General features: G+C 42.3%; 1 protein-coding gene across 17 annotated transcripts in view; it reads left to right on the top strand.

Annotated features, from left to right (window-relative positions):
• FIP1L1 (factor interacting with PAPOLA and CPSF1) overlaps window positions 1-12,768 on the top strand; it is a 70,772-nt gene that overhangs the window by 41,803 nt on the left and 16,201 nt on the right. For 16 of the 17 annotated variants that reach the window (XR_016212202.1, XR_016212201.1, XM_017337807.4 and 13 more), the window contains one exon: window positions 1,594-1,750. Coding sequence is in view for 14 of the 17 variants with exons in the window: in XM_017337807.4 (XP_017193296.1) it covers window positions 1,594-1,750 (157 nt within the window). In the remaining 3 variants the exon portion in view is untranslated. Of the gene's footprint in view, window positions 1-1,593; window positions 1,751-12,768 lie in introns of those variants that run through there. The other variant, XR_016212200.1, reaches the window with a different exon arrangement.

Genomic DNA, 12,768 nt, shown 5'->3' with positions numbered 1-12,768 from the left:
ATAGAAAAGTAACATGCATTTTTAAATATATTTTGAACAGCATTTGATTATTTATTAAAAACCAGATTAGTGATAGTAGAATAAAAATCCCCAAATTCCCTCAGGGAATTTGTCAAAAGTCCTGCTTTTTAGGTACCACTTTGCTTGCTGTTCTGTGTCTATGGACTTTGGGGTACTTCTGAGGTGCCTGCCTTTTTCATCTGTACAACAGATCAGCATTTTGAAGTGCTGCTTTATTTTATTTTTCTAGTAGAAGCCCTTGGTCTTAAAGTGACAAGGCTCACATGAAACAGCTGTTTTTCTTGCCGCCCCTACTGTGCGCCTTGTTAATGCATTCTCTTACTTTGCAATCTAGTACTACTGTGGTATCTCAGCTGTTGCCATCTTAATTCTTCTCTCTCATTTTTCTAAATCCTTCTTTTCTCTCTCTCTCTCTCTCTTTATTTTTTTTTTTTTTTTATTAATTATTTGACAGCGGTTTAGATATATTCCCTCTGCTTGTTTACTCCCCAGATGATTCTAATGGCTGGGGCTGGAACAGGCTGAACCAGGAGCCTGGCACTCCATCTGGGTCTTCTGTGTGGGTGGCAGGGGCTCAACCCTTGGGTCATCTTCTGCTGCTTTCTCTAGCACTTTAGCAGGGAGCTTAATTGGAAGTGGAGCAGTAGCTGTAAGTTAGACCAGTGCCCAAATGGGATTTTGGCATTGTGGATAGTGACTTAACCTACTGTGCCATGACGCCAGCCCCATGCCTTGTTCTTTCTTAGGGTAAAAGCTGCGATGGTGATTCCATTGCCTTTACCCAAATACTTTAACTTTGGTTGAGTAACAAAGAATATAACTGGCTACATTATTTATACAAAGAGCTTGTATCTTTTTTAGAATTTTTTATTACATAGTTATTCCATACGAGTATTTTGGGTAATGATCTAGTTAAGCCTAGGCTTTGAATGTGAACGGGCACCCTTACAGGATGCTGGCACTTCAGGCCAGGACATTAACCCACTGTGCCACAGCGCCGGTCACAGACAGTTTTAAAAGAGTGTGAGGGGGATGGCAGTGTGGCACAACAGGTTAACACCCTGGTCTAAAGTTCTGGCATCCTATATGGGCGCTGGTTCGAGTCCCGGCTGCTCCACTTCCGATCCAGCTCTCTGCTATGGCCTGGGAAAGCAGTGGAAGATGGCCCAAGCCCTTGGGCCCTTCACCTGTGTGGCAAGAAGCTCCTGGCTCCTGGCTTCGGATCCGCGTAGCTCTGGCTGTTGTGGCCAATTGGGGAGTGAAACATTAGATGGAAGACCTCTTTCTGCCTCTCCTCTCTCTGTGTAACTCTAACTTTCAAATAAATAAATAAAATCTTTTAAAAAAGAAAGTGTGTGTGAGGGAATGGATACTCACACATGTATATAAGTGCACATACTACATACACTCTAACTGCTCTGCCCCTCAGCACTAAATGCATGTACCTGTGAATTAAACTGCCTTTTGCTTTTTTCAGATTAAGTATAATTAACTTGCTAAGATTTATCTTAGTTAAGAATATTTATTCATTGATAATATTAATTTGTCCTTTTAATTGTGCTCTACTTCTAGGTCCTTTCTGAAAGATCGGCTGCTGAAGTGGACAACAATTTTAGCAAACCACCTCCGTTTTTCCCTCCAGGGGGTCCTCCTACCCACCTTCCACCGCCTCCGTTTCTTCCACCTCCTCCCACTGTCAGCACTGCTCCACCTCTGATTCCACCCCCAGGTAAATAGTACATAAAACACTTGATTTTGAGAGAAAAATAACATGTGTTTCTTGTATTTTGAATTAGTAATTAAAGTATATACTTAGAAACAATATCTTGGTTAACTGCATTGCCTTAAAAGTGGCAGGTGGGGCTTTATTCAGTTGTCTGTAATAGATTCGCACTGAAACATGTACGTCTTGCTGTTTCCGCCCAGTAGAGCGACAGCGTCTGAACAGGGAAGGCACAGATAGTAAAACTGTGACCCAGAAACGCGTGGCAGTGATCCCCAGACTGAAACTGCTGCAGGACGTGTCCTCCGTGGCACCACGTGGCGACTTAGTGCTACGTTTAGAATTGCGTAGGTTAAAAAGCAGAATCCTATGCGAATACTGAAATAAGGATTTCAGATTGATTGTCTTCTGTATATATTGTTTTCCTTTTAGGAGACTGCTATTGGGTGCCAGGTACCTGGTATTCACTTCTTTGAAACGAGATAGAAAAGTAACGTACATTTTTTAGTATATATTTTAATAGCATTTGATTATTTATTAAAAATAAAGTCAGTGGTAAAAGAGAAAAAAATCCCCAGATTCCATTTTTATTTATGGTTTTAGTCTTTTCTAGTGGCCTTTCTTTATCCTCTTATCTTCCTTGATTACCTTTTATGAAACTGACACGATTGATGGAGATGATAGTTCCTTCTTGTGAGAGTGTGGGCAGTCAAAGATGACAGCTCTGGTGTGACTCAGGACAAGAGGAGTGTGGGGGGGGAGTTGCTTTCTACCAGCAGCAGTAGGTACCTGCAGGCCTGTGGTTGCCTCCCTTTTCCTTTGTAGGAGAGTGTCTGGTTTCAGGGGCCAGCTGGGGTTAGAGGATGGGGCCGGGTACTGGGTCTCAGTAGTCCTTTCCTGGGGTGCTCCGCCTCCGCCTCCGCCTCTGCCTCTCACCCTCAGCTTGAGTCTCTTCTGCCGTCCCCGCCGGTCTGCAGAAAGATAGGGAGAATACTGGGGAAGACGCCTGGGCTCTGGAGATGATCTGATTTCAGAAAGAGGAAGGGAGACTGGAAGAGGTGCTTCTTCCAGAAGACTCCATTTCTAACGTCCAGTGAATCTTGTGTTCCAACAACTACATTGGGTACAAACCCTGCATAGACTGGGGTTTACCCAAGATTCTTGGGTCTTCTAATATGTTGAGATTAAAAAACCCAAAAGGGAGTTATGTGATTCCTGTCAGGCTAGGGTGTTTTAAATGAGCGCTTTGTTCACTAAAAGAGAGTTCTGTAAAATGTAGAAAGAATCTGTCTTTGAACGTGTTTAGCTAATCAGTAAAAAATGATGAATGTTTGATAAGCCTCCTCATACTGAATTGCTGTGTAATTCTGTTTAACCTTTTCTAGGCTCTAAAGGTGAATTGAAAGAATTTTCATTTAAGTGCCAGCGCCGCGGCTCACTAGGCTAATCCTCTGCCTTGCGGCGCCGGTACACCGGGTTCTAGTCACGGTCGGGGCGCCGGATTCTGTCCCGGTTGCCCCTCTTCCAGGCCAGCTCTCTGCTGTGGCCAGGGAGTGCAGTGGAGGATGGCCCAAGTGCTTGGGCCCTGCACCCCATGGGAGACCAGGATAAGTACCTGGCTCCTGCCATCAGATCAGCTCGGTGCGCCAGCCGCAGCGCGCCGGCTGCGGCGGCCATTGGAGGGTGAACCAACGGCAAAGGAAGACCTTTCTCTCTGTCTCCCGCTCTCACTGTCTATAACTGTCCACTCTGCCTGTCCAAAAAAAAAAGAATTTTCATTTAAGATTTTTTTTTAAAAAAAATTAAATGGGCAAATAATTGCATATAGTGACAATTTATGTGGTACAATGCTTGGATATATATTCACAACGAGGAGTGATTAAATTAACTAATTAGCATGTCTCACCTAGAATGTTTATTTTGGTGGTAAAAACATCTGTTATCTATTGTGTGATATATAATTGTTATTAACTGTAGACATCATTCTGAGCAATGATCTCTTAAACTTCTACCTGAAGCTTTGTTCTCTTTGAACAACTCCATTCCTTAGCCCACCCCCACCTCAGTGTCTGTTAACCTCCATTCTGCCTCTTGCATGTGAGTTCAACCTTTTTAGATTTTACATGTAAGTGAGGTCACACAGTAATAATTTGCCTTTAGGTACTTCGCATAGTCTCCTCCGGGTCCATGCCATGGTGTTCCAAATGACAAATTAAACTTCTCTCGTTTACTGCCTGCTGCGATCTGTCTCCAAACGACAGAGTTTGCATGTTTGATACTAGCTGTGTATTGAAGTAAGTAGGGGAGAGGTAGTATAAGTTAGTGATGAAAAAAAATATTTTGCTAGTGTGAGTGTATCCAGAAGCTCTGTAGGCTGTTGCTGCAGCGGCTTTCTCTGGAAGCTTGCTTTATTCAAAATGGTAAAATTACTCCATTCTGTTGCAATATAACCTGTTTATAAGGGTAACACATCTTGGAATAATGTTTAGGTTACTGATGTGATTAGCTGATTATTTTTCTGTGTTTCTGTCAGTTTCATGTTCATTCTCAGCTATATACTTTCCATATTTTAAAAACCTATCCAGATTTCCCTTGATGTTTATTCTTAGATCACCTTTCCATGTTGTCCTGTCAGCATTTAAGGAATACAGATTCAAATGAATTCTAATCCTGGCTGAAGAAATACCTAACTGGTTATTTGCTGAGGGATATCAATTTATATTTAAAAGAAATATTTATAGCTAGAAGCTATCTGAATTGCTCCTTATTTTTACTAAAATGTAAACTGTTGGGGAGAGTATGGCCGTGTGTTTTCATCTGTGTTTCCCTAAAATGCAAGTCACGATGTCTTGTGTATATTTGGCATTCCCTAGATAAGTTAGTTGAGTTAATGTATTTATGTGTTCATAGCAGAGATGACTTTGAGATGGACAGTGGTATACGCCGTCAGAACGAGTGCTGACTCTAAACAGCACTGGGACCGCCTAAACATAGACCTGTCAGCTCAGTGCAGGCCCTGCTTGCAGCTTACCACAGAACCACATGTGTTGCACTGTGTTCCTAGTTTGTTCTCACTTAATTCACCTGAAGAACAGCAGGCAGATGACAAAAGACAGCTGTGACTCAGCGGTCTTTATCAGGTATTTCTTTTAAAAGTATTCCATCTTTCCTAGGGAAACATTGTGTTTCTCCTTTTTGTTTTTTAAGAAGTACTGAAAGAGGGGCCGGTGCTGTGGTGTAGCTGGTAAAACCACTGCCTGCAGTGCCAGCATCCGCTGTGGGCACCGGTTTGAGTCCTGGCTGCTCCACTTTCTATCCAGCTCTCTGCTATGCCTTGGAAAGGCAGTAGCAGATGGCCCAAGTCCATGGGCCCCTGCACCCACATGGGAGACCCAGAAGAAGCTCCTGGCTTTGTTCACATTAGATTGCTAATGTATAAAATTTTAAGGCTAAAATAAAGTTTGTGATGAGGCAAAATATAGTAATGTATGCCCATGTTTTAGAGAACACCCATGTAAATGGTGGCTATACATCCAGTTTGACTGGAATAATCCTCTCTTACACCTTTTTTCCTAGCATAATTACTGTTTTTCATTGTGAGAAATGCCCTGGTTCGGAGGATAAAGTTTGCGGCCAGCCCTTCATGGTGGTTTGCAGACACAGCTCATTGCTCAAGTAAACAGTGCTTACCATTTGGGAGGCGACAAACCCAGCTCTTTTCCTGTCAGTGGACAGAGCAGGAGACATGGGCTGCCTCTTTTCCTCCCCTGCACTTCTGCAGACATGCAGGAAGTGTTGTTAGTGACACAGAGAGCACAGAGTATCTTTGGCTGTAATGGATTCGTGTGGAGACTAGAGAAGGTTATGTTTGCAGACTGCTGATGAGACTGATGAGACCTCTAGAAACACGGCAGTATATAATGGAATGCCTTGCAGTGGTACCAACAGTAGCTTGAAAACCGATACTGCTTAGTCAGACTCCTCTATGATTTTCAGAAAATCTGTCATTTTCATTTCCCACTGAGCCAGAAAATAGATTCACTAGTATTAACTTTTTCATTGCAATTGTAGCTTTGTGTTTTCTGAGTGATTGTTGAAATAACCCACTTTCGAAGGTGCTCTTCTAAGAATAGCCCGTGTGTTAGCTCATTTGATTACAGAACAACATCTAGGGCAGGTGGTATTCTGATTCTGCAGCTGAGGAAACTGGCGCTTAAGGAGTTTAAACAGCAGCCAGAAAATAGCAGAACTAGAATTCTAACTCAGACAATTTGAAGGTTTGAAATTCTATTTTCTTTATTAACTATATTGAAATAAATCAGAACCTATATTAGGAAGACAGTATTACTGAAATTTGTTTTCTATAATAGCATGTCTTAGACGCTTTTTTAATTTTAAAGCATTTTTCTGATGTGGAAGTGCATGGATATGTATTTCTGGATGAGGCGTTTAGGAAGATGAAAAAAGCAGGACTTAGTTTATTTTTCAAAGATTAATTTATGGGGCCAGTGCCATGGCTCACTTGGTTAATCCTCCTATGCGGCGCCAGCATCCCATATGGGTGCCGGGTTCCAGTCCTGGCTGCCCCTCTTCCACAGCTCTCTGCTGTGGCCTGGGCGGGCAGTGGAGGATGACTCAGGTGATTGGGCCCCTGCACCCACATGGGAGACCGGGAGGAAGCACCTGGTTTCTGGCTTCGGATCGGTGTAGCTCCGGCTATAGTGGCCATTTGGGGAGTGAACCAATGGAAGGAAGACCTTTCTCTCTGTCTCTCTCTCACTGTCTATAACTCTACCTGTCACATTAAAACAAAACAAAACAAAACAAAACAAAACAAAACAAAACAAAAGATTTATTTGAAAGGCAGGGTTATAAAGAAAGCGAGGGAAAGGAGATCTTCCATATGTGGTTCGTTCCCTGAATGACCACCATGGCTGGGGCAGGGCCAGGCCAAACCCCGGAGTCTGGAACTCTGCCATCCGGGTCCCCCATGTGGATGGCAGGGACCCAAGCACGTGGGCCATCTGCTGCTGCTGTCCCAGGCTTATTGGCTGGGAGCTCGATTGGGACACAAACAGGTACTCAAATGGTATGCCAGTGATGTAGGCAGCAGCTTCACCCACAACATCTCAGTGCCGGTCCTGGAAATCGTATATCTTAAGATATCTAGTTAACACAGTTTCACAGCTGTTTGCCTGATTTTTATAACAAGTCTCCGTCTAACTGAATAAGCCAGTTTTGAAATACTCATTTATTGGAAGAAAAATTGTAAGAATTGTAAAAAAATTGTTCTAGGTTATGTGATGTTGCATTTGCTTATTTATTATAAAACAATCACACTTTTTGTTCTCTGTGTTAGTAACTGCAATTACAATGACAGTGTGTTTATTATCACTGTGATCTCTGTATCTAAAACTTTCTCACCATCCCCAACAAAACTCTATACCCATTAAATAATAACTGCCTTCTCCTCCCCCACAGACCCTGATAACCTCTGTTCTACTTTCTAGATTTGCTTATTCATATACCTCATATAAGAGGAATCATATGTTTGTCTATCTATGTCTGGCTTATTTTGTATTTTTAAAAAAACTAGTGATTGTGAACTCTACATATGGTAGACTTTTCTTAAATGTGAACTTAATTTAATGCTGTCATTATTTTGTCTTTATTAAAGTGGAGTTTATTGAAGATAGAGGCAGTAATATTAAAACTGATGTGGCTGTTGTTTTTTGAGTCTTAGAAATAATCTAAATCGAGTCCCATGGTAGAATTCATCTAAATTGAAGAAAAGTTCTTTGCTCTTTTGAGATGTGGCCCAACTGCTCAGCACCACAAGAAGGCGTCCCTGCTTTCAAAGGTGGATGTCAGGTTTAGCTGGTTGTCTGGATATCAGATATAGAAGTTACGTCTTAGAAGGAAGCTTGTTCCTTCCTGAAGGACTGTTGTCGTGTGGGTCACTAGATTAGTCATCCTAAGAGCACTGCTTGTATGAATCTAGACGCCTCGTTTGTTCCTTAACCTTGATCTGGAGTGATCCACAGGGCAGCTCGTGTGTGTCTGCTTGTTCTATGAGGCTTGTGTTCCCCTTGGGTTGTTCTCTAACAGCGTGGGCATTCAGCACAGTGGTCCTCAAACCTTTTGGTCACAGGCTTCTTTAAACTTAAAACATGACTGCACTTGTTAGAACAGATGGCCTTGTCTACTTTGTGGCTTATTAGTAAAAGCTGCCTTTTCCTGTTTGTTTTTGCATTGAATCTGTGGTGAAGTCACAGTCATAGAGCCTCTAGAAAATTCCGTCGTACGTTTGTTTATAAGAGAATACGCGTGAAGGAGGCAAATACATCTTGGATTTTTGTGAAAGTGGTTTTGACCTGCAAGTTCTGTTCAAGGGTCCTGGGGCTCCCAAGCATTCCTGGGAACTGCCGCTTGGCAGAAGCTTGGCCTGGATTCCGTGAATATCATTAGCATCCTGCAGGAAGTACCAGTTGGTCCATTTAATTGAGAAGCTATTTGGTGAGCAGAATTTTTATTACGCTAATTTTAGGTTGCTGTAGATTTTTGGTCTCACCCAACAGAGTTCTTCATATTATCTGATAACCCTTTGCCAAAAATGTACATATTATCCAGAAGTACCTTTGAAAAGGAATTTCTTATTCTTTTTACTTGAAAGTCAGAGTTACACAGAGAGAGAAGGAGAAGAAGGAAAGAGAGAGAGAGAGGTCCTCCATCCTCTGGGAGCTGGGCCAATCCGAAGCCAGGAGCTTATTCCAGATCCCCCACGTGGGTGCAAGGGCCCAAGGACCCGGGCCATCCTCCACTGTCCTCCCAGGACATAGCAGAGAGCTGGATGGGAAGTGGAGCAGCCGGGACTGGAACTGGCACCCATATGGGTTGCCAGCACCGCAGGCAGTGGCTTTACCCACTACACCACTGCACCGGCCCCAGAAAGGGGATTTCTTGAAGTTTGTTTTCAGTAAACTCATAAAGAATGATGCTCAGTGTCTGTAAATTTAATAGAGAATGATAGTTCCTTTAAGATGTTGGTTTTTTTGAATGTCTTTTTTTCCTTCGGTATATGCCATTGACACATTTTCTAACTATAATATCTGTCTTTTGTTTGTACTAACCTTCCAGTCATTTTCTGATTATAGGTGAGCTGGTAGAGATCTACTCCTTTACAGGCTCTCTACCAAAATATTGATGTTTCTATAAAAGATGCATTAATTCTAAGATAAAGTTTATTTTCCATAGGCTCTAGATGTTATAAATTGGAGAATTGAGGTCTTTTTTTGTTGTTTTTTAAGATTTTATTTGTTTGAGAAAGAGATTTACAGACAGAGAGGGAGAGACAGAGAAAGGTCATCTTCCACTGCTTTCCCAGGCCATAAGCAGAGAGCTGAATAGGAAGAGGAGCAGCTGGGACACAAACTGGTGCCCATATGGGATGCCAGCACCACAGGTGGAGGCCAAGCCTATCAAGCCACAGCGTCAGCCCAGATGAAGAGATCTTAATAAAGACATACTATAAGAGGACTTCAAAATGTTCATAGAAAATATGTTTTGTTAAAAATTGTGAATGGTTTTCAAAATTGTTTTGTACCAAACTAGTCTTTTAATTAGATTTTTCAGTGAACTTTGTGACGTATCTTTTATAGGTAAGTTATTATTTTGTTATTTTATTTATTGGCAAGGCAAAAAGGATTTTCCATCTGCTGGTTCTTAACCCAAGTGCTCCCAAGCACTGGGGCAAGACTAGTCTGAAGCTGGGAGTGTGACTCAATCCATTTCTCCCACACGCGTGGCAGAAACCCAGTTATTTGAGCCGTTGTGGCGACCTCCCAGAGTGCGTGTGGCAGGAAGCTGATTGGAAGCACAGGGAAGCTGAGACTCAGACCGTCATTCTGACACAGGGTGAGAGTGCCCCACGCGGGGGCTTAGCTTGTTGTGCCTTGCTGTCCCCTGGCCCACGCCCATGTTCACCCTTCTTATGCATGTTAGATGGAAGAATGTTGGTAACTTATTTGGTTGCTGTTAGGTTTTATGACCATATCACTTTTCAACTCAGTTAAAATTACTTGAGTACTGTTTTGCGCTTCGTGATTATTGTAATTATTAAGAGAGATGGTTCTATTTACCATAGTCTGCATTTTGTGTGTGTGTGTGTGTGTGTGTGTTTGTGTGTCTTTGTGTCTCTGTTTAAGGTGGTAGTCGGTTTCTTTGAGCAAAACCCGATTTAATGAACTTGATAGATTTCAAGTAGAAATTGAGACTTAAGGAGTGTAACCTTGTGAATTCCACACAGGAGTGCTTATGGGATTTGGGATTTACTAGTGAGAAGTAGGCAGCAGAGTTCCTTTGCATGTAGTGGGGAAAGGAGAGGTTGTTGTCATGTGTCTTGGTTTTCTATTGCTGCAGACCGAATGATTCCAGAATGTGGTGGCTTACACACAGCAGACGGTGATCAGGGTCAGGAATCTGGGAACGAATTAGTTGGGCCTCAGCCCTCAGAGCCATCTCTGAGACCTTAATTGTGGGTAGATCTGTGCCCAAGTGCAGTCATCCCTTTGTGAACAGGAGACAGTTGTTGGCCCGGGAGGGTGTCATTTCTCTCTGACCATAGTCCCCCAGCAGAGAGGCTTCCTCCGTCCAGGCATTCAAGCTGGGGGGGGGGGGGGCAGTGTGCCCAGCGTGGAAGTGAGAGCCTCTGATTTGCCTGTATATAATATATTAGATACGCAAATCCTGATGTCCAGCCCTGCCTCAAGGGAGGACATCAGTGCCAGGTGGGTGGGTAGAGAAAAAGAGCCCTAGCAGCAGCTGCCCATCCCATAACTTCTCTTTGCATGAGTGACACAAAATGATGTTGGGATACATTCAGGATGGGTATACAGAAATCTTCGTCCGGTTTGTTTTTCGACTGCAGAGCCCATCACGTGGAGTTTTGTCATACAGGTGAGCTCTCTTTAATGTGAGGTTTGACAGGAATGGGTCCTCTGTTTCTGTGCCTCAGTCCCCTTGGCCTTCAAGGGGGCTTCACGTCCTCCCCACCTCCCTCTGCACGGGAGAGGACGTGCTAGGTGCTGGAAAAGTTAAATCCTCTTCTTTCTTTCGAGAATGCCAGTTAGTGCAAGCGTTACTCAAGTGTCACACGCGGACACCTTGGCTTATTTCATGGAAGTTTGGAATGGGATTCATTTTATCTGCATTAAGGATTGAGTTTTTCAGTAAGATAACGAGGGAAGTTTAGAATCCAATTCAGGGATTCTCAAATTCTGGTCCTGAGCCAGCAACATGATCATCTCCTGGGGAATTCTTGGGAATACACCTTTTCTGGCCCCACCCTGGCCTCAGAATCAGGAGTTCTAGAGGAAGAGTCCAGCGGTCTGTTTAGCAGACGCTCCAGGACGTGATGACGCGTCCTCAGGTCTCAGTGCACCCATTTATTGGGTCTATTAGAATTGAAGTACTTTTCCCAAAAGCTTTTGACCACTACTGGAGAGGTCCGTGTACTGCTGTTATGTAGGGCTCTCCAGGAAAAGAAGCATTTTTCTTCCTGCTTGTTTTGCAGACAAGGAATGGAGTGGAGGCAGAGTCCTCGCCTTGCAGGTCTCCCATCCGAGGGCCGGGCTCGGCGCGTCTGTGTGCTTCCCTGGGGGTGCTGGCAGGAAGAGGACGTGGGTTGAAGTGAATGTTCTTTTCCCTTACATTATTTCTGCTTCCTAACAAAGTGACTTCAATACTGAATAGTTGACTTCATAGTTACTTACTTATTAAACTTTTTTAGTTGTGGTTTGAAAGTGCACTTGATATTAGTCAAGAATTGGTTGTATAATGTTTCATATGCTTTATAGTTTCATTTCAGTGAACTTTCACCAACAGAGATTCATGCTGAGATAGATGAAGTAGAGGACTCACCCAGAGTTGGGGACGGGCTGGGTTCCAATGTTAGATACCAGTTAAAATGGTAACTGCATAAATAGCTGATATTTCTTTGTGTTCTTAATTCCAGATGTTGTTAACACATCCTTTGATACTATGTAGCAAGATTAAAAGCAGACTTTAATTTCCACTGTATTCATGACATACGTAATTGGTCAAATGTCACTTTATGTTTTGCAGAAGTGTCATAACTTACATGTTTTTGAGGACTAAGTTTTTGAAGGGGCTGTTTGTAATGTGTTTGCATGAATCGTGTTTGTACGCTCTGTAGTATGCACTGGCTGAAGGGGGAGAGCTGTTCATATATTGGTTTAGGTAAAGTTATCAGGATTATAGTTTCACATACTGGGTGACTGATTTTACTTTCGTCCTTTATCTTGTATAAAGAAAGTCTTGTATTGAAATGTGAAAACAGATCAGATAGTGAAGTTCTGTATTATTCCAAAAAAACTATTTTTTAAGGAAAAAAGGTAATCATGTGTATTAACAACATTTAAATCTCAACCTTCCTTGAATTTCTGTTTAGTTTGGTGTGTGGGGCTCTGCTAGCTTGAATTGTTTGCTGGATTCTTTTAGTCTAGTAACTGGAGAAGCAGCAGAGTAACCCGGGTTAGATGAGAACTGTCGTTGACTTGTGGGTCAGTGTTGTGCACTTGAGGAGCCTGATGACTTGAAACATGGTAGCTGCTGCTTTTATATATGGTAGCTGCTGCTTTTATATATCTTCTCGTTTTGTTGACTTTGTGTGTTTAGCATAAATTATAATTTTATTGCATGGGTTGTTAAGGTAGTTCAGTCTATTTGAAGGCTATTTGTTGCCTTGAGACTTTTTTTTTTAAATAAATCTCTTATTCTGGTAAAAACTGCATGTCAGAACATTTTGAAATAAATTATTAGCACATTTCAGCGGATACGAAAACATTTGAAAGTGATTCTGTTTTCATTTTTGTGCATGCGTTTAGTTAATGAATTATCTTTTCCTTGGTTGAGCTAATTTTGATGCAGTTCTTAAGACAGAATTTGGTAAGCCATTCTGTGTTGAAGTTATTTATGGCATAAATCTTTTCATGAAAAAGTTGTTT

Source organism: Oryctolagus cuniculus, chromosome 8 (assembly GCF_051225735.1).
Source record: "Oryctolagus cuniculus isolate XC-2025 breed Fujian yellow rabbit chromosome 8, ASM5122573v1, whole genome shotgun sequence".
In the NCBI taxonomy this organism is placed as follows: Eukaryota; Metazoa; Chordata; class Mammalia; order Lagomorpha; family Leporidae; genus Oryctolagus; species Oryctolagus cuniculus.
Note: the sequence above shows the minus strand (reverse complement) of the source record. Positions and strands in the feature narration are given on the sequence as shown.